Source organism: Gekko japonicus, unplaced genomic scaffold (genome assembly GCF_001447785.1).
Source record: "Gekko japonicus isolate JY-2015 unplaced genomic scaffold, Gekko_japonicus_V1.1 scaffold534, whole genome shotgun sequence".
Taxonomy (NCBI): domain Eukaryota; kingdom Metazoa; phylum Chordata; class Lepidosauria; order Squamata; family Gekkonidae; genus Gekko; species Gekko japonicus.
In genome coordinates, this window is record NW_015172021.1 from 583,249 (window position 1) to 608,249 (window position 25,001).

The 25,001-nt window shown below is 48.7% G+C and overlaps 1 protein-coding gene across 1 annotated transcript in view; it reads left to right on the forward strand.

Annotated features, from left to right (window-relative positions):
* The window catches only part of AATF (apoptosis antagonizing transcription factor), a 154,044-nt gene that overhangs the window by 92,918 nt on the left and 36,125 nt on the right, over nucleotides 1–25,001 (forward strand). Inside the window, exons 9-10 of the mRNA XM_015420509.1 lie at nucleotides 18,391–18,458; nucleotides 23,024–23,104. Of these exons, the coding sequence (XP_015275995.1) occupies nucleotides 18,391–18,458; nucleotides 23,024–23,104 (149 nt within the window). The remainder of the gene's footprint in view (nucleotides 1–18,390; nucleotides 18,459–23,023; nucleotides 23,105–25,001) is intronic.

Sequence of the window (25,001 nt, forward strand, 5' to 3'; positions counted from 1 at the left end):
GGGGGGGGGGGGGGGGCGGGCCCCGGCGCCGCAAAGCCGCGGGCCTCACTTTAGAGCCGAGGGGGGAAGGCCGGCAAGGCCCGGCGGCTGCAAGCTTTGGAGTTTTTTTTCCAGGCCTTCACATCTCTAGGCAAACCCCCAGAACACAAGCCAGGCAGTCCCTTTTGCCAGGACCTACCAAAATTGGCACAGAACAGCATGCAGGCTTTTTTTTTTGGTATCATAGTTTTTATTTAGGATATAACCATCAACAGTTAATACTTTCATCATCCCCCCCCCGTTATATGCCCCTCCCATTTCTCTCCCTTATATATGGCTTCCCACAGTGCTTCGATCTCCTGCGTTCATAGTCCCAGTTCAATGTTGTTTTTCAAACTTCTTATATTTCATTAGGCAACTCTTATGTCTACTCCCTCTATCTTCATTTTCAATACTCTCAATATGGTTCTATTTTTAATAATTATCAAAACTAAATAAGGTATCTTTTACATCTCCATATTTTTCCAAGTAGTCTTTTAGATCTTTTCAGTCTTTAAAAAAAATCCTCTGCGTCTCTATTGTTCAGTTTCCTTGTTATTTTGTCCATCTCTACTGCAAATAACAATTTCTTAATCCAGTCGTCAGTTCCCGGTATAGCTTCCTGTTCCAACCTTGTGCATAAGCAAGTCTAGCTGTTGTCACCATGTACCACATCAAAGTTCTTTTTTCTGCATTAACTTCCTCCATTTTTAAACCCAAAAGAAACAATTCCGGTTCCTTTTTAAATAAACATTTTAAGATCTTTTCTACCTCCAGATGGATTTGAGTCCAAAAAGCCCTAGCTTTGTCACACGTCCACCACATATGATAAAATGAACCTTCCTTTTTTTTACATTTCCAACACTTACTTGACATGTTCGTATTCATATTTGCAATTTTCTTTGGTGTCATGTACCACCTATACATCATCTTATAACAATTTTCTTTATAATTAGTACATGTGGATATTTTCAATGCATTTTAACAGCATGCAGGCTTTTGAGTTCTACCAGAACTCTTTGTCTGTCTGGATGGATACAAACAACCGGGGGTGGGGGGTGGAGCTGTACATCATTCTGGTCTCTGTGAGGAGAGGGCCCTGACCTGATCCGGTCAGCTCTCGGAAGCTAAGTGGGGGCAGTCCCCTGGCATGGGGACTCCCACCTTCCCTTGCCTCTCCGGCCAGCTGGAGAAACCGCAAGGGACAGAAATTACGTCGGGATATGAGCCACCATCACGTCCGGGGAAAAACTGGACTTGGCTTCAGCTGATGCTCTAAAAACTCTATGGTAATACACAGAGATGCTGACCTGGATGGTCCAGGCTAGCCTGATCCTGTCAGCTCTCGGGAGCTAAGCAGGCCAGGCCCAGGTTAGTATTTGGATGGGAGACCACCAAAGAAATCCTGGGTCACTACACGGAGGCAGGCAGCGGCAAACCACCTCTTTCCAGGTGCAATTTGATGGTGCTTTCCACCACCATAAGGAGAGGGGCTAGTAGTGGTGTTTTTCATTCATTGCTCAAACTGGATCTTGTGTGCGTGTGTGGGAGAGATGCAGTGACGTTGATCATTGGTGGGCTCCGGACAGGAAGCAACCAGAGGGTTCACAGTGGCACAGTTAACGTAGCAGAATTTGCTGCTGCGAGGCACCGTGGTGCCCGCTAACTTAGATCCTTTTCGAATCGGGTGAAGGGTGCTGAAAGAGCAGATGTCCTGGACACCCGGGCACCTGCCAGCATCTTTCCTGGCACCCGCCAAGTGTTTCTAGGAATTGGGTGGGGCCCAGTGGGGCTTTTGCCCAGCAAGGCTTCTGATTGGCTGTGGGAGATTTGATTGGCTGTACAGATTTTTGAGAGTGTTGCTTTAGCAGCAGCTGCCACCACAGCACAAGGATCTTCTCTGTGTGACCATAGTTTCGTAGCTGGCCACGCCTCCTGCAAAAGCCGTTTCGTGGCAGCCATTTTGTGGCCGTGTCCACCACACCTTGTCAGAATTCCAGAGGCGCCTGCAGGCTCAAAAAGGTTCGGAATCCCTGCTGTAGAGCATCAGGCAGAAAAGGCACTCTTCCGAGACATGTTACTGAAGATCCTTTACCCAGCGTTGCCAAGAATTGAGCCCGGGACCTCTTCCAGGCAGAACGTGCGGCCTCTTCTCATTGAAAAGACCCAGTTGCGTGGGTGAAAGCTGTCTTGCTTTGGTTCTGACCATTGGTCCGTCCAGCTCATTATTGTCTGTTCCAATTGGCAGAGGCGCTTCAGAGTCTCAGGTAAGAAGGCTCTTTCCTGACACCCAAGACCCTTCAACTGGAAGTGCCAGATTAGGCCTAGAACCCTTTACATTCAAAACAGGTGTGCTGTCACTGAGCCATGCCCCCCCCATCAAACATTAAAGGTGCCCATGATGACAGATATGTCTATCAGTGGCTCTTAGGCTACACTCTGAGCCCATGGAGAGTCTTACGGCTCAGTACACTGGATGTGACGACCTTGACAAAAGGGCCTGGTTTGGTCATTTCCTGAACGGGTGTCAACTTCGCCTGCTTCCTCGGGGCTTGGTTGCCATGGGGATGTAGGGGAGTGAGAAGAATGTCTACTTTGCTTTTTGCCGCTTCACTGTTGTTTCTTGTTATACTCATTCGGCCCAGACACATAACCTTGAGCCCCAGTCCAGCCTGGCATCATCTTTCCTCTCAGAACTATGGGCCGTTATTTCAGTGGGCCTCTAGCTGAGGTGTGATTGGCCCTTGGCCATTAGGGTCCTGTTGATCTAGGTATAATTGCTTGCTTCGCGCGCTTTTCCCCAGTTCTAACACAGAAATGTTAAGAGTCTGGATCATATCAATGTCTCAGTAAACTTTCTATTCTTCTGAATGACTGTTGTTGGGAACTGATTTCTCCAGGAGTCTGACAACAAGTGACCTCTTTAAGAACCTCGTGGAAATACCACCCTGAGTTCTAGGATGGAAGAAAGGTTAGAAATGAACAAGAGGGGGACCCGCGATACTCGCGGGGGGGGGAGAAGAGCTCCGTCTCCTCCATCCCCCCCGCTCAATCTCCCCGAGGAGGTGGCGGCGGCGGCGAGGCCGGTCCTCCCCCCCCGGCTCTGAGGCGGAGGCAGCGGCGGAGAGGCCGGTCCTTCCCCCCCCTTTGCTGGGCTCGGCGGCAGCGGTGGCGGCGAGGCCGGTCCTCCCCCCGGCCGCCCGGCTCCGAGGCAGTGGCGGCGGAGAGGCCGGTCCTTCCCCCCCCTTTGCCGGGCGTGGCGGCGGCGAGGCCGGTCCTCCCCCGCCCGCCTGCCTGCCCGGCTGGCTCCAAGGAGGCGGCGGCAGCAGGGCCAGCTACAGAGCGTTCCCTGCGCATGCGCAGGGGATGCTCTGGTACTTTCAGGGGGATTTAAACATCCCCCCGAATTTTTTTTCAACTTTTTGGATTTTTGTGCACACGTGGGGACTGGCCCACGTGTGCACAAACCTCCCCCTCCCCCCCAAGTGCCCCCGGAGCGCTGATTTAGGGATCCGCACTCACGGGGGCAACTTGGCTATTAGATATATAGATTTAATGAATAAAACCAATATGCAGAGCTTCTAAGGCCTGTTAGCTGTGTTTGTGTCTGGCTGGAGGCTTTTAGGTGCCCGCTACACTAGATTGTGTCCCTGGCGTGACCCAGTGTCTATGACTTGCGTTTTTCATTCCTTAGGCCCCTGAAGTTTTTGTTACAGTCTCGATTGTAAGTAGATGAAGAGGAGTACATATGAGTTGTAAAGAGAGCAGCTGCAATGTTGCGCAAATTTTCCTTTGGTAATGCATCGTATAGCAGAGCAGGGACCAATCCAGGGAATTTACAAGTCAGCGGTGGTGACGAATGAGGGGGCGAGCAGGGCAGGGTTGTTTTTTTTCTGACATGCCGGTTTACCTTAATTAAACTGGTGAGCGATTAATATGGACAGTTGATCTCGTGGCTCTCATTAGATGCGTTTAGAGTTTCTTTCGCGGAAGCAGGCAATGCCTCCGACTGTCCCCCTTAGGTTAATGACAATACGATAATCTTATCCCAGGCATGTGTCTTTGGAATGGCTGAGTAGATGGTTAATAGCATGTTTTAAAGCTAGGTTTGGAGGGGGGTGGGTCTCCTAATGAGTTACAGAGAAAATGTGATACTTTTCTCCGTTAACAAGAAGACTTGGCCTTGTCTGTAACAGAGTTCCTTATGGGTCACTGCTCAGAAGTAAGATTTATATCTGTCTCTGACTCCTCCCGCCAAGAGCTGAGGATCAATACTGAGGTGTTTGCAAAACAGCAGAGCCTGAATTCCCCAAAGGCCATCCGTCCTCGCCCCAGCCTTGCTACAAGTGGGGGCTGCTCCCCCAATCAGCCTCCCAGTCCAGATCTCAGAACTCTCTTACGCATGTGATAAGAAGCACAATCTTTGTGCTGCAGCTTGATGCCTTTAGACTGTGAGAGAGCCAGTTTGGTGCAGTGCTTAGGAGCGTGGGCTCTAATCTGGGAGAACCAGGTTTGATTCCCCACTCCTCCACATGCAGTTGCTGGTGTGACCTTGAGTCAGTCACAAGTTCTCTCAGAGCTGTTCTCTCACGAGCAATTCTCAACACAGCTCTCTCAGCCCTACCTACCCCACACGGTCTCTGTTATGGGGAGGGGAAGGGGAAGGAGATTGCAAGCCCCTCTGAGACTTTGAGTGAAGGGTGGGGTATAAATCCAATCTCCTCTTCTCCTCCTCCTCCTCCCCCTCGATGGATTGACTTGGGGCAGCGCACATGACTCGTCTTCTCTACTTTGGTCTCACACCAACCCTGTGACATAGATTACATTGAGAGTGTGACAGGTTTAAGGTCACACGAACACACGAAGCTGCCTTACGCTGAATCAGACCCGTGGTCCATCACGACCAGTCTCGTCTACTCCAACTGGAAGTGGCTCTCCAGGGTCTCAGGTGGAGGTCTTTCATATCCCTTACCACCTGATCGTGTCAACCTGAGATGCTGGGTCTTGAACCTGGGACTTTCAGGGGACCAAGCAGATGCTCTGCCACCCAGCCATGGCCAAGGTCATCTGCAGCACTTCACAGGCAAGCAGGGGCTTGGTGCCAGGCCTGCCCGCTCTGTCCACTACACGGCAAACTGAGTTTGTGATCAAGGTTTTTGGAGACCTCCCATTTATGACTTCCTGCATGCAGAAGGCTAGCACGTCAAGGAAATGCAGTACTTCATTGATTTCTAAGCACGTCTCAACCAGTGCTCCCTCTAAGCTGTGGAGTCCTCCTGTGAGCAAAAGTTCTACTTTGTGAGCTCCTGGCATTAAAGTTGTGGGCGAGTGATTTGACCACGACATCAGTTAATTTGCTCTGGAGCCCTCCTTCCTGAGCTAAGACAAAAATGTGTGAGCTGGAGGCTAAAAAGCCGTGAGCTAACCCACACTAACTCAGCTTAGAGGGAACACTGGTCTCAACCCTTTTTATTCTGCCAGGGCATTATCTGGATTTTTATCCTACCCTGCCAGCGTTTGACAGGCCTCGTCTCTTTCTCCCGCTGTACTTGTTTTCTGTAAGCTGCTTTGATCCTGTAATTGTTTGTACACTGCTGTTTTTATTGATGGCTGCTCTGTCATGTGCATGAGCACAGTCGTACTGATGTTGCCTAAGTTTGTGCTATTGTTTAGTTTCATGAATTATTTTAAGTCCTATCATTTAATTTTTTAAAAAATATATTTTCCCCCATTTCTGTTTGCCACCTTCCCAAAATCTGCTCGAGGTGGGGTAGAGATAGACTTAAGTAACAAAACAGATGAGTAGGGTTTCTGAGTTCCAGCCCGAAGGCAGATAACTGTGCCTTTTAAATTGGAGTGCCACCTTGGTGTAGTTATTATTATTAAAACCCAGGACTAGGATCTGGGAAAGCTGCGTTAAGATCCCCATTCTGCCATGAAGCCCGCTGAGTGGGATTATTATTTATGTATTTATTCACAGAATTTATATCCTGCCTTTCTTCCCTCACAAGAGCCACCAAGACAGCTAACATTTTAAAACATCCGTGATTAAATCACATTTTAAAGCCATTAAAATCAGCCTCCCCTAGCACACATCATTAAAACAAATTAAAAACAGAGTTAAAAATTCATACAAAGAGATAACCAACAGCAATTAAAACATGAGTCGGGATGGAGGGGTCACTGAGGGAATGCCAAATGAAACAAAAAAAGGCTTCAGCTGCTGGCAGGAGGGGGCAACCGAAGGGGACAGACGACTCTCCCTGGCAAGAGAGTTCCAGAGCTTAGGCCTGTTACCTGCTCTCAGCCTAATCTACGTCACAGGGAGGTTGCAAGGAGGATATTTTCTGCACTGGGACATACGTCTGTGGTTTCCCCATTGCCACTGTGGCTGCAAACATTCCAAGTGGCTGGCTTCCCCACATTTGCCCCCCCCGCCCCCCCCCCGGTGCACCACTGGACCTTTTTCATTTTCGAGAAAAAAATGGCAATTGAATATTGTTACATTATGATGACATTATAGTAATCTGATTATCCTGTTTTCTGGATTCCAAGCTTTGATTTTCTTTTAAAAGTTTCTAGCTAGCTCCTTTCATTGCCGAGGTATAAGGGGAAAGGCCTATCTCTGCAGTGAAGAGGCTAGAGATCTCCTTTAAAAATAAAGTTGGGAATGTAGAGAACACAATACACATACATACTATTATTCTGTTGCCAGTTTGAAGGAAAAGACCCCCCCCCCCCCCCGGGGCGGGAAAAGGACTGTCGGTTGAGTGGGACTGGGAGAATATGAACTCCTCCTCCCCCTCACATGTGGCAGCCACCCCAGTCACTGCTGCAGTCTTTCCCAAAACTTCATAGCAAAGCAGGTTAGGGGAAGAACGGAGGAAAGCTGAGGAAACCCCAGAGGTGCAGAAATGCACTACAATGCTCTGAGGAACCAGGGGGGAAGATCCACTTCCCGGAATCCTCGGGACTGGACCTTTATGGCCTGTGTGGAAATAGTCAGTAAAATTGAGGGAGACCAAGTGCTCTCTGGAGGAAGGGCAGGACAAAAATTGAATTAAATAAATGCCCGGATGCATCAGGAGACGGAGAAGAATGCCCCTTCCGACCTGTTTTCCCTCACTCCTTCCAGCTGCTCCAGCAGAGCCCTACAGACCACAACAGGCTCGGGGGTAGGGGATTTGAAGATCCTGAGGTGGTTTCTTCAGATCCATTTCTATAGCAGAGGCCCTTCCTTCTGGTATCAGAAGACTCCTTCCGTGATAGGAAGGTGCCTCCATCTCAGGGGTCCCCAACCTTTTTTGAGCCTGCAGGCACCTTTGGAATTCTGACACAGTGTAGTGGGCTCCGCCACAAAATGGCTGCTGCAGGAGAGTGCTTAGTCACAAAATGGCTGCCACAGCTTACCTTCAGTTACACAGTGACGCAGCAACATTTGATTGGCACAGGCAACAGAATTCCAGTGGCCAATCAGAAGCCTTACTGGGCAAAGCCCCACCCATTTTCTATTAACACTTGTTGGGCACCAGCATAGGTCTCAGCGGGCACCATGTTGGGGACCTCTTTTCTGTCGAGAAGGATCTGTAGGATATAACTTGCCATTTGGGTCTGGATTCCCAGTTGGCAGTCCGTGGGGAAAAGGGTATAACTTTGCTTTCTCCCTGACAAGCTAGGAGTGTCGCTTCACACACACACACACACACACACACACGAGTGTGAGCTTTCAAATGTGCAGTTCCCTGCACACTCACTCTGACAAGCTAGGAGTGTCACTTTACACACACACACACACACACACACACACACAGTGTGAGGAGCTTTCAGATGTGCAGTTCCCTGCACACTCCCTCTGAAACACATGCACATTCCAGTCTGTTCATAACAAGCCAATAGCACCTAGAAAGAGCTGTCTTCTTCAACAAATGGCCGCAGATGACTTGTGCCAATGAGCCATGCCACGTGGCACAAACAAAGTGATATTTGGAACAGCCGTCAGTGCATGTCACGTAGCACTATTTCGATAGGTGGGGGGCACTTCCCCAGTGGCGGTGTACTCCAGTGTCGTGACTCTGTTGCCGCGGTGGCTTGTGCTGCATCTCAGTCTTCACACATCAGGGCTTAGCGCCGATGTGATTTACTTGCGCTTCCTACTTAATAATTAGGCACCAGGAAACGCCATCTGTCACTCCTAATGGAATAGGTGGGGGTCCGACTGGAGTTGTTCTGTTTTGACTAATAAATTTTAGTTGGGATTGCTGATCCTAATGAAATATTACAACTGCAGGGAGGGAGGGAGAGGTACGGGCTTTTTTCTTTCTCTCTCCTTCCTTCTGCTCCCCCCCCACCCCCCAAAAAAGCCTGATGCTGGAATAACAAACAAACAAAACAAATTGCAACTTTCTTTGGTAAATGAGTTTTATCAGTCATCCTGCACTGCGGGACTTTGCTTGCCCCTGGGGTGCCGCTGGCTGGGAGGAGAGCGACTGGAAGGCCGTGGATGAGGAAGGGCCAGGGGGGGGGGGGGGCCTCAGGAAGAAAAGAAGAAGAGATTGGATTCATACCTCGCCCTTCACTACCCAAAGGAGTCTCAGAGGGGCTTACAAAATCCTTTCCCTTCCCCTCCCCACAACAGACACCCTGTGAGGCAGGTGGGGCTGAGAGAGCTCTGACAGAAACTGCTCTTTTTCAAGAACAGCTGTGCCAGAACTATGGCTTGCCAAAGGTCACCCAGAAGGTGCAAGTGGAGGAAATCAAACCCGGTTCTCCCAGATTAGAGTCCGCGCAATTAACCACTACACCAAACTGGCTCTCTCAGTCCCAAAAGGCTCAGAGGCAGCCAGGCAGGTGGGGTTAGTTGGTCCTTCGCCAGGTTTGCTTTGGTTGTAACCGTAATGTTCGCCAGCATGACTTTAGAATGTTGGCCTTTTACAAATCTCTTTACAAATTGTAACATTTGGATATAATGATGATTTTTAATTTATGTATCTTAACACTTAATTTCAGTTTTGGGGGAGTCCCACTGCTTAGGGATGCCAGGTGGTTGTAGGGTTGTAGGTAGGATTGTAGGTAGCTTCAGGGGTAGGGCAAAGGGTGGAAATGATGTTGGGCTATGTGCCAGCATCATGTCCAGGCAAAAACTAGGATGTGACAGTGCGGTGACCGTGCATCAGTCGATTCCCGATGATTTTGGTGGTGGAAAGGGCCGTCGGCTCGCAGCCAACCTACGGTGGCCCCGAAGGGTTTTCAAGGCAAGAGGCGAGCAGAGGTGGCTTGCCATTGTCTGCCTCTGCATAGCAACCCCAGACTGAATACTAACCAGGGCTGACCTGGCTTTGCTTCTGAGATCTGACGAGAATCGGCTAGCCTGGGCTATCCATGTCAGAGTCTCTGCAGTAGTACCATAGAGTTTCTAGACCGTCAGCCGACGTCAAGTCCACTTTTTTCACAGACGCCATTTCTGTCCCTTGCCATTTTTCCCGCTGGCCGGCGAGGTGAGAGCAGGAGGGGGGGGGATCAGGCCAGTAGCCAGGGTGGGATTGTAGGGCTCCACCCCCTTCCTTAAAGGGCCAGCCCCACAAGATTTCCTTCTTAAAATGATTTTTAATATATATATATTTTTTAAAAAAACATTTTAAAATGTTTTTTAAAAGGTGCACACTCCCACACTTTGCCCTGGCCAAGCAGACTGGAGAGTCCCAGACGTCCTCGGGCTGACGATACCTGGTGTCCTTCCTGCGCTGAGCATTCATCTTGGATCATTTTCTTTGTTTATTCACTCCTTTCAGATTCCACTCTCTCTCCTGGACTCTGATGGCTCATAGCCGTTTTCCAGAGTGCAAACCCTCATGTCTCCCAAGGGCTGCTGACCCCAAATAGTTAAAAAGTGGCCAGTTGAAATGTCCAAAGTTGTTTTTTTGAAATACAAAAATCAGCCAAAGTGGACTGGGCTGGATGCTGCTGCCTGGCTGAGCCCCGGCGCCGGAGCCATTCTGGAGCCTCCTCACCTTGCCCCCATCACCTCCCTCCTCCACCCGGGACGTGCCTTGCAAACGGTGGGTGGGTGGGGCTTAGCAAGGCAGCGGGAAGAGCAGCTGTTCTGCCTTGGAGACAAGTGTTGTGGTGATCCAGGAAGGGAAACGGGGGAGGGTGGGGTGGATCCGGCATGGGCTGGGGCGGGGGGGGGGGGAGAAGGGAATCTGCCGCAAGTATTGGGGGGGGCAGGGTTTGAAACTGGGGACCCCCCAAGATGGGAAGGTGCACCACTTGAGACCATGGCAAACAATGGCAGCCCCACCAGAAAATAATTTTACCCAGCAAACCACAAAATCCTGGCTACAGGCCTGGGGAGGGTCCTTTGCCAGCATTTGGAATGTCCTGCCAGGTCCTAATAAGAACATAAGAGATGCCAGTGTTGGATCAGGCCAAAGGCCCATCCAGTCCAACACTCTGTATCACACAGTGGCCAGAAATACCAGTGCCATCAGGAGGTCCACCAGTGGGGCCAGGACATTAGAAGCCCTCCCACTGTTGACCCCCCCAAGCACCAAGAAGACAGAGCATCACTTGCCCCAGAGCCCCTATCTATACCTTGTGGCTAATAGCCACTGATGGACCTCTGCTCCATATGCTTATCTAATTCCCTTTTGAAGCCGTCCATGCTTGTAGCTGCCACCACTTCCTGTGGCAGTGAATTCCAAGTGTTAATCACTCTTTGGGTGAAGAAGTACTTCCTTTTATCCGTTCTAACCCGACCGCTCAGCAATTTCATGGAGTGCCCACGGGTTCTTGTATTGTGAGAAAGGGAGAAAAGTACCTCTTTCTCTACCTGCTCTTTCCCATGCATAATCTTATAAACCTCAATCATGTCACCCCTCAGTCGTCGTTTCTCCAAGCTAAAGAGCCCTAAGCGCCTTAACCTTTCCTCATAGGGAAAGTGTTCCAACCCTTTTATCATTCGAGTTGCTCTTTTCTGCACTTTTTCCAAAGCTATAATATCCTTTTTAAGGTGTGGTGACCAGAATTGCACACAGTATTCCAGATGAGGTCGCACCATTGATTTATATAGGGGCATTATGATATTGGCTGATCTGTTTACAATACCCTTCCTAATAATCCCCAGCATAGCATTGGCCTTCTTTATTGCAGTCACACACTGTCTCGACATTTTCAGTGAGTTATCTACTACAACTCCAAGATCTCTCTCTTGATCAGTCTCTGCCAGTTCAGACCCCATCAACGTGTATTTATATTTAGGATTTTTGGCTCCAATGTGCATCACCTTGCACTTGGCCACATTGAACCCCATTTGCCATGTTGACGCCCACTTGCCCATCTTTGACAGATCCCTTTGGAGTGCCTCACAATCCTCACTGGTTTTCACCACCCTGAACAACTTCGTATCATCCGCAAATTTAGCCACTTCACTGCTTACTCCCAACTCCAAATCATTAATGAACAAGTTAAAAAGCAGTGGACCAAGTACTGATCCCTGCGGTACCCCACTGCTTACCCCCCTCCACTGAGAGAACTGCCCATTTATACTCACTCTCTGTTTTCTATTCATTAGCCAGTTTTTGATCCATAAAAGGACTTGTCCTTTTATCCCATGATTTTTGGGCTTACTTAGGAGCCTTTGATGAGGAACTTTATCAAAAGCTTTCTGGAAGTCAAGGTAAACAATATCTATTGGATCCCCCTTGTCCACAATGAAGGTTTGAGGTCAGTCAGAACTCCTGTTAACTCCTGACTAGCAGTTAGGCATTAGCAGTGAGCAGTGCTCCCTCTAAGCTGTGGAGTCTTGCAAGCAAAAATTCTACTTTCTGAGCTACTGGCATTAAAGGTGTGAGCGAGCGATTTGGCTGCTGTGTAAGTTAGTTTGCTCTGGAGCCATCCTTTCTGAGCTATGACAAAAATGTGTGAGCCAGAGGCGAAAAGGCTGTGAGCTAGCCCACACTAACTCAGCTTAGAGGGAACATTGGCAGTGAGAGAGCTGAATTTTTGGATGGTGCCAGGACCTCAAAACCACCCATGTGGTTTGGCCAAACAACAAAATAGCAAGCTGAGACCCAGTGCCTTGGGGGGCATCAAGGTGTATTTATGTTTCCGTGGCTCAGGGTTGGTGATGTGATCATGGCTTCCCTCTCCCCCCTTGCTGATCCCTGCCAGTTACTTTGATACTGGAGGCAAACCAGGGTGTGGAGTTGTGATCCGCCAGACAGGAGTGGTGGCTGCAGACCGCTGATTCAGCTGTAGAGGAAGTAACCAGGGAGGGGAGAGATTGCACAAGTCTGAAAGACCCGTCCGTGTCTTGCTAAACTGCACCCATGTTAAAATACATAACAAGGAGCATTTGAATTCTAAACCATAACTTGTCCTGTAGACCTGTGGGATCAAACTTGGTTGTAGCTGCACAAGAAAGATCATGGATGTGTTGCTAAGAATTCAGAGTTGTTATGCTGAAGCAGACCCTGCCGAAGAACTTGTGTATTTCCAGTTCTCTAAGCAAGGTTAAGACGCTGAGTTGCAGACCGGAAGGTCTGTAGCTCGGCAGTTCGAGACCCAAGTGCCGTATGGCGGAGTGAGCTCCCGTCTCTGGCCCCAGCTCCTGCCAGCCTAGCAGTTCAAAAGCAAGAAATTGCAAGTAGATAAATAGGTACCACTTCGGTGGGAAGGTAACAGTGTTCCGTGAGCCTTGGCGTTTAGTCATGCTGGGCACATGACCACGGCAATGTCTTCGGACAGCGCTGGCTCTTCGGCTTGGAAACAGAGATGAGCACCGCCCCCTAGAGTCAGATTCGAATGGCTTTCGAGCAAGGGAAACCCTTACCTTTACCTTTTAACGAGGCATGATTTGGTATACAGGGTTCACCATCTTTTAAAAAAATGTCTAGTCCTTGTGGATGTAAAGGTAGACTTGAGTAGCCAAATACTTGATAAAATCGCAGAATCCCCCCCCCCCATACACACAGAGCTGATGGGCAGCAGATTCAGGGCAGACAAAAGGAAGCACCATCTTACTCAGTGAGTGGATGCCATGAAGGTCCCTAGCTGGGATTACTTTAACAAGCGTTCAGAACAAGATCGTGGAGGCTTGGTCCACCAGTAGTTCTCAGCCAAAAAGGCTATGTGTTCAGGGGCACTGTACCTCTGAGTCGCTGGGTGGGTAGAACCAGGGGAGGTTTTGGTCTCTGTGCTCCTGCGAGTTTTATTTAGCCACCGTGGGAAAGAGACTGCTGGACTGGATGGGCCATTGGCCTGATCCAGCAGGGCTCTCCCTGCACTGATGTGCATTGCCCAGTGAGGTCACAGCAGGCTTCTTGGAGCTTCTTGTGCAGCTCCTCCGGCATGAGCACAGCTGAGAAGGGAGCCAGTTACCCAGCAGTTGGTGCAGAATAGGGTCAAACCGCAGGCGCCTCTTCAGACGGCCTCTCCTGATCTCTCTTCCTGCACTCTGCGATATTGCATGGGAGACACGCAGCCCTCTTTCCTCCCCTCCCCGCTGAGCCCTTAAGGGCAGGTGTTTACAGAGCAGTGTTGGAGTTACACAGGTTTACTGTGTCGTCTGTCGGCGTAAGGCTGGATTTGGATCTTGTATTTAGCTGCCAGGAGTGACTGTGATGAAGTGGGAGAGATAAACTGATAGATTGTGTGCCAAGAAGATGTTGGGGAATCAATCAGATAAACAGGACGGAGAGAAGCGCTTGCTGCGTTTTCTATTCTCTCTCTCTCTCTCTCCCACCCCCCAGTCCCTGCAAGAACAAAGCAACGGCCTGTCTGGCCCTTAACGGCTCTGAACATAATTGCTGCAGTAATAATAATTTGGGGGGTGGGGGGAGAGAATCAGCAAATGAAGAAAACATCACAGGGGGCATTTTAATTGCCTTTCTTTGTTTTTGTTTTCAAGTGGTTTCAGTGCAAAAGAGTTTGCGAGGGAGAGACAATGTGTATTCGTTTTTCTTTTTAAAATATCTTTTAAATATCTGTTTTGATAAAGACAGCCCAACCAAAGTGGTACCCTTTAATGTGGCTTGCGTATTATTAGGCTGTAGAGGTTTGTGTTGTGCTGATTTTTGTTCCCTCTTGATTTTTTTCGAGATTTTTTTTTTGTTCCAGCAACCTAATTCTAAACTTTTGCTTCCATTCAGTGCTTGCTTTAATTTTTTTTTTAAAAAAATAGAGATTATGAGCTTCTAAGCCTTCTTGGCCAGTGCCCTGGAAGTCCTGCCTCCTAGACGGCAAGACCAGAAGTTGAGGATGGCTTGCCTGTGAACAGGGGAGACCCTTTCTGGAAATAGAAAATGCTTCCAGTTCGGTGTAGTGGTTAGGAGCGCGGACTCTAATCTGGGAGAACAGGGTTTGATTCCCCACTCCTCCACATGCAGCTGCTGGTGTGACCTTGGGTCAGTCACAAGTTCTGTCAGGGCAGTCCTCGAAAGAGCTTTCTCAGCCCCACCTACCTCACAGGGTGTCTGTTATAGGGAGAGGAGGGGAAGGGATGGTAATCCGCTCTGAGACTCCTTCGGGTAGTGAAGGGCGGGGTATAAATCTGATCTCCTCCTCTTCCTCATCTCTGTGAGGTTTGTGTGGTTTTTTAGCGCCATCAGTGCATGACTGAATAAGTACCATTTATTTATTTTTGAAATAACTTTCCTTTAGTTCCTGCGATTCTTCCACCATGGAAAAACTTTCTTCCGCCAGAAGAACTAGACTTGTTTAAAAAAAAAAAAAAAGCTTAGATTTTGGTTTCTCACCCAGCTTGGTTTCCATTCTAGGTAGCATGCCTAGGAGTTCCAATGCGTTTGGTGTAGTGGATTAGGAGCATGGACTCTAATCTGGGAGAACCGCGTTTGGTTCCCCACTTCTCCACATGCAGCTGCTGGTGTGACCTTTGGTCAGTCACAAGTTCTCTCAGGGCTGTTCTCTCAAGAGCAGTTTTCGAAAGAGCTCTCTCAGCCCCGCCTACCTTACAGGGTGCCTGTTGTGGGGAGAGGAGGGAAAGGGATGGTAAGCCGCTCTGAGACTCCTTTGGGTAGTGAAGGGCGGGGTATAAATCCAAGCTCCTCCTCCTCTTCCTCTCCCCCGCCAGACCCAGGTCTGTGTGGCTTTAGCAAGGGTGCTGTATCCTGTGCCCTCCTCTCGTACCCCGGGACAGTATCCAAGGGTCCAGTTCACGCATGAGTAGAGATGTAAAATTTCCGGAAATTTTGAAGCTCGGAAAAAACCCCGTTTTTTCCCCAGGTTTTTTTGGAAAAGGAAATTTTCGGAAAAATGGAAAAAAATGCCACATTAGCATTTCTTTTGTCTTTTCTAGATTGAAAGTCATTCCGTTACTTTAGGAACATAAAATATGACTATGGACATTTTTACTTGGCATGAAATTATCACAACTAGCATATTAAAAATATAGTGTATCCAAACAATTATTACAAACAGAATACCCACCCACATGCAAAAACAAAACTGAAACTTTTTTATTTTCTTCTGACAATCGCACCTCCTAAAGGAAGAAATGCATCTTGTTCTTGCATTGGAGAGTTCAGTTTGTAACCTAGGACTTGCTTGTCCTCAGTGCACAGAAATTAGATCAATCTGAAATTATTTGGAAAATATTTGAACCCCCCCGAATTTTTCTGCTTTTTTCCTGGGCCTTCACATCTCTACGCACGAGAACCAGTGTGGTGTCGTAGTTAGAGTGTTGGGCTAGGATGTGGGAGACCCAGGTTTGAATCTCCACTCTGCCAGGGAAACATACCGGGTGACCTTGGGCTGGCTGTGCACGCTCAGTCTTGCACACCTCACAGGGTGAGGGTAAAATGGATGAGAGGAGAATGACTATAAGCCGCTTGGCGTCCCTGTTGGGCAGGAAGGTGGGGTATCAATGAAATGAATGAATAAATAAGAACTTACGTTTCAATAGCAGAGGGTGCTGGGAAAAGTACTGCCAATGTATTTGTGGAACTGGGTTTTTCAGGATGGAATTGAAAAGGGGAGGGAGTTTGTTCCGGGACAAAGTACCACCGCCTCTTACCACTACAGAGGGTAAACCTACCCACTTACATTTCTGGTGGTTGAACTTAACTCCATTGTAAAGTCACCAAGAGCCCTTCAGTGACACCGAGTGACACTCAGACCTTCCTGGCCTGCATTTTTTCCCCAAATGAGACGACAGCGTTGTTGTTGGTAGCTTCTTCCCAGAGTGCAAGGGCTGTAATCTCGATAAATAAATTAAGTTAAAACCAACAATAAAACACATAAGACATATATCAACAAATAAAACAATGCAGGTCCATGATGGCTGAAGAAAATTCAGCTCCCACAAACCTCCGGGGGGAGGGGGGGGCGTGGAGAATGGAGGGTATGAAAGTGCCAGACCACATACTGCACCATCACTGTCCTCAACCGAATGCCTGGTGGGACATCTCTGCCTTACAAATCCTGCTGGGCATGGGTGTTCTCCGGCAGAGAGCTCCACCCGGTGGGGGCCAGGGCCGAAAAAGGCGTGGCCCTGGTTGAGGGCCGCCGGATTTCCCTTGGGCCGGGGACCACCAGGAGATTCTTACTTACCAAGCATAGCGCTCGCTCTTCCGGGGGCATACTGAGAGAGGTAAAATACATTTATACACCCCAGCTTTCTCCCCAGTGGAGACGCAAAACGGCTTCCTGCCTTCTTCTCTCCTCTGTTTTATCCTCACAACAGCCCTGTGAGGTAGGTCAGGCAGAGTGTGTGACTGGCCCAACTCCACTCAGCGCGGAGGATGGCGAATGAGAGCAGGGAGAAGGGGTGCGTGAGCCAGCAGTGCCTTTGTGTCTCTGAGTCTAGTGCCCTGTTTGTGAGGGCTGCGACCTCGCTCTCTTTGGGTGCTGTGTGTTTATGACCCTGAGCAAGGGTGGCGGCCTGGTGTGAGCTGATCATCCTGGCCCTCTCCAGGGCCCCTTCTAGTCACAGGTGCCTGCAGCTTCCACCAGATGCCCAGATGGATCGGCGGATGGCATCGAACCACTGGCCGGCACTTGCTACTCCAGACGCCAACCCTGCTTTGTTTGGTTTAAGGTCGTTAACTGCTCAGAGATGAACACCTCCTCTGCCTTTCTCCCGTGTTTTCTGCCTGACCTTTTAAAGATTTTGGGCTGATACAGAGAGGGTGGATTAGGCTAATCATAAAATGATGAAGGGAAAGCTGCGGCGCTCATTGATTCGTCCGGAATTAACTGTAGTACGATAAGTCTCCTTAATGGCGTTCCGTGGTGCACTCCTAAGCGCTTCCTGGCTTCCTCTCTCCTCTTCCCCACTCCTTAGGAGCTCCACGAAGCCTTCCTGTGCGAGAGGCTAATCTGTGGATGTCCCTTGCCCTTTCAAAGCTCAGGTTAGCTGTCAGTGCAACATTGAACCTCGGTAATAAAAACCAGCAGTAGGGCTATAAATCCAAAGCATGTGTATGTGTGAGAACCTATGAAGCCACTTTATACCTTGGTCCGTCAAGGTCAGTATTCTCTACTTGGATTAGCAGTGAAGCTTCAGAGACCCAGGTCAGGGTCTTTTACACTGACTGGCCCTGGGACCTTCTGCACTCAGAGCCACAGCCCAGTTCCTCACAAGTTCGCTCATTTGTGTACATCCAGGCTTTTATGTAAACTTGTCTTGTATTGAATCAGACCACCATTCCACCTGGTAAAGCATCGTCTAATGTGACTGGCGATGGCTGTCCAGGTCTTGGTTAGAGAAGGGTCTTTTCCCCACTGTTTGCTGCCCAAGATTATTTGACCTGAGATGCTGGGTGTCTTCTGGGTGTAAAGCAGGTGCTCTGTCAGTAGACTTGCAGGTCTTCTTGTTTTCTAATGGCAATCACTTTGGGCATTGCTGCTTTGCCCTGTTGGGAGCAGATTTCAGTATTTGCTTTTTTTTTTTAACTGGGGGTGGTATGGAAGGTGTATGATTGTGTAAGCAAAAGGACAGACCCTTCTTCGGGTAGGCCACTGTCTAAACGGACAGGTGGGAGAGTTGGCTTTTGGTCCCTGAATACCTGCAGGAAGTTAAAATGTAAGTTGTGAACAGATCTTGTCCTATTTGGTTCAGTATCCAAAAACAGTTGGCCCTGGCCTACATTCTTCCACGTGTGGCCCTGTCTGATGTACAAAGGGTCCACTCATGATTTCCTGCCCTATAGAAGCATACAGTGCGTCATAAACACGTGTTTATAGGGTGTCTATATTGCTTTTAATGTGTGCTTGCTAAAAAAAGGTTTATGTAAGTCGCTTGGTATTAATAAATGTTTATGGCTTTAGGAGCTGAAGTTGTCTGTGTTTTCAGCATCCATAGAACTTTAAATACTTGCTTTTTAAAAATATGGCTTCCTCTTTTCTTATTTCTAGCTTCTCCGTGAACTTATTGAGCGTAAAACCAGCTCCTTGGACCCAAATGATCAAGTAGCAATGGGAAGGTGAGCAGTACACCAGGGTTTCGCTTAGTGTAATTTGTGGGTGAGCAATTTATGTATTCTCAGATGGCCATTCTGCCCTCTATGTGGTGCTCTGGGGAGTTGGAGAGTTTGTACTTCACAAGAAGTCAACGTGTGTGTGTGTGTGTCTAATCCTGAACAAAGGTCACAGAGTGTGAATCAAAAAATCCACACAATAGGGCCATGTGCAGAGAGGGGACATCTGTTTGCAAACCTGGGGAACCCTCACAGGCTCCCAGAAAAATCCTAAAATCGGGGGGGGGAGTTGAGGGGACTTCTTAGAATCCCCCAAACCTCAACGGAGGGTGGAAGAACAATCCAGTCTGAGGATTGCTTAGCAGCCCTATAAAATGAGCAAAGGTGGTTTGAGAACTGCACCCAGCTCTCAACCTACCTGAGGTTCTAGATGTCTGAGAACTGCTGGAGACAGATTGCACCTTGATTTTACTATTGTAATTACGTAGTGCAAGGACAAGAGGTTTAAAAAAAAACACAGTTTAAAATCAGGGTTGGAATTACTTTTTAAAAAGACCTTTCAGAACAAAAAAAATGGGATTTAGTGTCTTCCAAGGCCCAGTATTGTAGGAGCCAGGTGTAGCTCGTGGTGTGGTGGTGCTGGGAAGTGCGAGAATATCAATCTTTTCCTGTTTTGTCCCACCAGTTTTCTTTAGCAATTTTTTAATACTGATGATGCTAAAAAAAAAAGTATTGTTTTTTAAAGACAATTTTTGGTGATATGGTTGGAAGGGGAAAGAATGCCTGAGATCTCATCCCAAAACGAGCCGTTGTTTGGGCTTCCAAATCAAACTAGGGTTGTCACGAAACTTCCAGACTGAGGCTGGCTCAACACGTCCTCTGATTTTTGCCATCCCAGGCAGGTAGGGAAGACTCATTGGTCTGTGTGCGACTTGCCAGCTGTGGTGTCGTGGTTAAGAGTGGTGGACTCTTAATCTGGAGAACTGGGTTTGATTCCTCACTCCTCCACATGCAGCCAGCTGGGTGACTTTGGGCCAGTCCTCTCAGAGCTCTCTCAGCCCTGCCTACCTCATGGTGGGGTATCTGTTGTGGGGAGGGGAAGGGAAGGAGATTGTACGCCACTCCGAGACTCCTTTGGGTAGTGAAGGGAAGGGCATAAAACCAATTCTTCTTCCTCCTCTCTCTCCTCTTCTCCTTCCTCCTCTTCCCCTTCCTCCTCCCCCTCTTCCTCTTCCCCCCTCCCTCCACCACCACCTCCACTACTCCCTCACTACTTTGGGGGACCTCTTTTTCCTTATGAGTGGAGTTCTGGTCAGACATCCTGCCTCCACCCTGATTTAATACTTGGTAGGGTAGATAAAAGTACTTCAGGTAGGAAATTTAACTCCCCACTCCCACCCCTGGTCATGAGTAGGGTTGCCAAGTGAAATGTTCTTACCGGCGGGGGAGCCTTGCCGGGCTCCGGGAGCTGTTCTTTGACGTGTGCGCGCGCAAAGCGCTCGCGCGCCGCCAGCACGTCACCGGAAGTGACACACGACTTCGATCACATTGAAGGCGTGGCCAAGCTGTGCTTCGGGGGGGGGCGGAGTTCCCCCCGGGATCCGATTCCGCGGAAGCGGAAATCAGGCCTTCGAAGCGGGGGTATACCCGCCCCCACTTGGCAGCCATGAGTTAGTCATAAATACATGAATCTTGGAAACACTGGTTGTGTGAATTCAGCCCAGTGACTTTGCGTCCTTATAAACTCGCCCAACCACTACAGTTATCTACGGAGGCCCTTCTTCAGGGCCGCTGCCATCTGAGGTTAGGCAGGTGGCAACCCAGGAGAGAAGAAGAAGATGAAGAGGAAGAAGAGAAGATATTGGATTTATATCCCTTGCCCTTCACTCGGAGTCTCAGAGCAGCTAACGATCTCCTTTCCCTTCCCCTCCCCACAACAGACACCCTGTGAGGTAGGCGGGGCTGAGAGAGCTCTCTCGAGAACTGTCCCTGTGAGAACAACTCTGACATGACTATGACTTGCCCAAGGTCATCCAGCAGCTGTGTGTGGAGGAGTGGGGTATCAAACCCGGTTCTCGCAGATTAGAGTCCACGCACTTCTTCTGAGTCGTGGCACCAAAGCTGTGGAACTCCCCCTTCCCCTGGAAGATTCATCTTTCCCCTTCTGTTGCCCTCTTCTGCCAGCAGATGAAGACTTTTTTGGTTTGTGTGGCTTTCCCTCAGTGATCCCTCCTCCTTGGCGGATGTTTTAATTGCTGTTTTGATGTGCTTTCACACACACACTAAATCACTTCCAGTCCACTTTCAAAGTACCTTGCAGCTGGATTTTACTATGTGAAATGGCAGAATCCACTTGCAAATGGCCTGAAGTGGATTGAAACAGCATTATTTAGCATGCCTGAAAGCGCCCACTGTATGTATTTTAACTCTTGCTTTTAATTTATTTTAATGACGTGTGTCGGGGGGTTGGTTTTAATGGTTTTGAAGTGTGATTTTATCATGGTTATTTTAAATTGTTAGCCGCCCGGGTGGCTCTTGTGAGGGCAGAAACGCAGTGCAGGGAATAGTAATGCCTTGGGTTTGGATCCTAGTATTCATACTCTTCTAGACAAGTGTTTGGATGTTCTGTGGACCTCTCTTCCTTGTCAGCACTGGTCTGGGCTGGCTGAGGTGGTGAGGAGGTAGTTTTGGACTGGCTTTTTTATTGCACCAGATCTGTATGCGCCAAAGATGTGCTGAGAGGCAAGGTGGGGAGGGAAAGTCCCTGCTGCTAGTTATAAACATTTTTATTTTTAAGCCTGAAAGTGGCATCGCCTATACCTGATTTACTCAACGCAGAACCCTGCATCGGGGGGGAAATCTCAAAATCCAATTACTACAATCTTAATATAATCTTAATTACCGTAATCTATTTTATTGTGAAGTCAGATAAATGTACAATGTAACCACCGCTTAAGTGCGGTTTGGGGGTGGGGGGGCCTGCGTCCTGCTTAAATTATAGCAAGAGGAGGTTTCCATAATGTTCCAGACATACCACCAAATAAACCTGGCAAGGCATACTTAAAAAACCTTACTAGGCTGTATTTTTAACAAGGGCAAAAAACGATTTCGCCAGCACCCCTGAGCCTTTTCATAACGCATCAGATTGCTTCATAGCAGCCTGTTCACATCCCCCCCCCTTTATTTGGTTTGGTCCCGTCCCCACCGCTCTGTTTTTATGTGCTTCCAAATTATATAGCCAGTGGCTGTTTAAATGTATACCGTTTGTTAAACAGGATTTTGGAAATGTTTTTTTCTTTCTTGTAATTTTAGGTTTCACCCCCCCTCTAAGCACAGCATCGGAGAAAGAAATAAGCATTTGCCCCATAGCACTACATTGCACTTTTGGCAAGCACAAAATAAGCTCTTGTGTCGCTTAAAGTCTGTCATTTTGTTATGTTCCATGTGACTGTGAAGCAGAATGCGACCTGTTGCAGCGGAGAGATACTAGCTCCTCTCCCAGGCCTTCAGTCCAGACTTAAACATAGTGGCTTACTGTACATCTATCCTTTTTTACTCCCCTCCCCTCAACAGACACCCTGTGAGGTCGGTGGGGCTGAGAGAGCTTTTTCCAGAACTGCTCTTTCAAGAACAGCTCTGCCAGAACTATGGCTTGCCGAAGGTCATCCAGCAGCTGCAAGTGGAGGAGTGGGGAATCAAACCGGGTTCTCCCAGATTAGAGTCCACGCACTTAACCACTACACCAAATTGGGGACCCTTGCCCTAGATAATTAGCATGGCAAGGTGAAGACTTTTGTCCTAATTTTCTGTGAGTGGATAATTTTGAGCAAGGAGTAGGGTTTAAATGTGTGATACCCTCCCCTCCCCACCCCACCCCCGTTCAGCATGCAGTGGTACAATCTGGGAAGGGCTGTACGCTGTGACTTCACTGAATGTGTCGCTTGAACTTGGGAGTTGACACGTCTTCGGGAGAGTGCCACAATTGAGGGGCAGTCCTCACGTTTACTTAACTGTGCGTGTTCCCTGTGCTGACTGTAACAACAGTTAGCATTTATACAGCCTTCTCAAAGCACATTACATGGGTAATTTTGTCATAATCTTTAGAGCAGCCCTATAAAGTAGGCCAGTACTACTGTGCCCATATTTCTGCTGGGGAGACTGAGGGAACGTGGGTTGCCTAAGGCCACTGAGTGAGTTTGTGGCAGAGGGAGCTCCCGCATCACAGCACAGTCTCTTTCCTCGATGCCAGCTCCCACACCTGCCTCTGCCTCCCAGTCCAAATGCTTGCCGGGGTCGGTCCTTCTGAGCTTCTGAGATCAGGCTTGCCTGGGCTATCTGGGGCAGGGCTGGATCTGTCCACTTTCAGCCGCCATTGGAGGCAGGGCACGGAAGCCGTTGGTCAGAGCCCCCTGCCCAGGGAACTTTTTGTTGTGCTGAACTTTTTCCGACTTGTGTTAGACTTTGATTGCTTGGAGTCACATTGGAAACAATTTTGGGAGTTGCCTTTTTTCAAAAGAAAACCGGAAGAAAACTCCATAATAATCCTTGCTACATCTTTCTGGTTTTCCTAGGCAGTGGCTGGCTATTCAGAAATTGCGGAGCAAAATCCGAAAGAAGGTGGACCGAAAGGCCAGCAAGGGAAGGAAGATCCGGTGAGTATTACAGATTTTGCCCTGTTGTCAAACGTTGGCCTTTCATTGCTTCGCTCTGGAGAGGGCCGTCTGTTCTTCCTCTGTGTCAGACGCATACCACAGTTGCCGTATTGGGGGTGGTCCGGGAGGGAGGTAAGCCATGGTGAGCCACGTTTCACCATCCTGTATGTAAGTGAAACGATAAATCTTGAGTGGAGATGGCACTCGATGGAAAGTCAGTGGAGTCGGGCTGGGTCAGCCCTGGCATGGCAATTTTTAAGATAGATGTCATCAGATAATTTATGAAAAGAGGGAAGCGCTGCTTTGTTGGGCCTAAAAGCCTGCAATTATTGACTATCAATATTCCTTCCTGTCAGCGTCACGCACCGTCGGGATGTATTCATGACTCAGTCAGAGCGCCTTGACAACCATCGTGCCACCTCCAGTTGTGATAATAAACCACCCCACCCACCCCCACCCCCAGGTTTGGGATGAGTTTTCATCTGGGGAGCCTGGAGATTTCTTTTTTCTCAGTTACCCAAAATAGGGAGAACGAAAAACAACCCCCTGTGGCAAGTTGTGAGGTAATGTGGATCCTGGGCACCATTCCAGAAGCATTCTGTGAAGCGTCTCTGGTGCTCAGGTTTCATGGCGGGTGAAAGGGAGAGTGTAGTCGCAGTAACATAAAACGTAGCCTACCCCACCCCGAAAGACAAAAAAGTAGTACATTTTAAAGTCTTTTTATTTTATGTATCACACTGAGTGTATAGCAGTTGGTAGATCAATAACCCAAAAGGATGGCAGCCCTTAATTTAATCACTTCATTTATACCCCTGTGGGGATCCAAAGCAGCTTACGTCATTCTCCTCTCCTCCATGTTAGCCTCACAACGACCCTGTGCGGTAGAACAGGCAGAGAGTGTGTGACTGGCCCCATATCCCTCTTGTGAGCCATCACAGCAGACTGGGGGTTCAGAGCTGGGTCTCCCAAATCCTAGTGCAGCACTTTAACCGCCATGCTGTGCTGACTTTTGAACGACTGGAAGCACATTTTGAGAGAAGTGCTTCCTAGCGTTTCAGTACTAGCTATTGCCCATTCCCTGGCTTACGCTAGAGGAAGGCAGCTAACGTCAATCAGCTGTTGCAACCAGTTTTCTTATTTCAGATTTCCAAAGGTGCTGCTGCATTTGCAGCATTCTTTTCTATATCTCTGGCGTTCAGTAGTAAAGCAGAGATCGGTGCCAGATGGCCCCAAAAGCCAGTGTGGTGGTGATGGAGTTAAAGTATTGATCTGGTGCTGTGGTGACCCATGTTCAGTCTCCTACTCAGCTGAGAAGCTTGCTGGCTGAACTGTGGCCAGTCATACAGCCTCTCACAGCCTAGCCTAACCCACGGGTATTCGAAAAGAAGGACATGATCCTGAGTTGCTTGGAGGAAATTGGGCGGGGGCCTGGGGGACAGTGTTCCCTCTAAGCTGAGTTAATGTGAGCCAGCTCACAGTTTTTTTGCCTCCGGATCACACATTTTTGTCTTAGCTCAGGAAGGATGGCTCCAGAGCAAACTCATTTATGCAGCAGCCAAATCGCTCACTCACAACTTTAATGCCAGTAACTCACAAAGTAGAATTTTTGCTCACACAACTCCACAGTTTAGAGGAAACATTGCTGGGGGAATGCAGTTGATGGTGTCAGTCTAAACGTCTGGCTGCTTGGTGTTCTCATAACGTCAAAAGTTGCTGGGTGTAAGGCTGGTTGTGAAAGAAGAGGATTTGGAAGGCTTCTTTGAGGATGGCACAGAAAGCAGCAGACGAGGGGAAGGACTTCTTCCCTTTTGCTATGCTGGACCTTGGAGATATTTGGCCGTCTGCCTCCAAAGCACAGCCTGGCATTCGAAGGATGCCCCTTCATGCCAATGGTTCA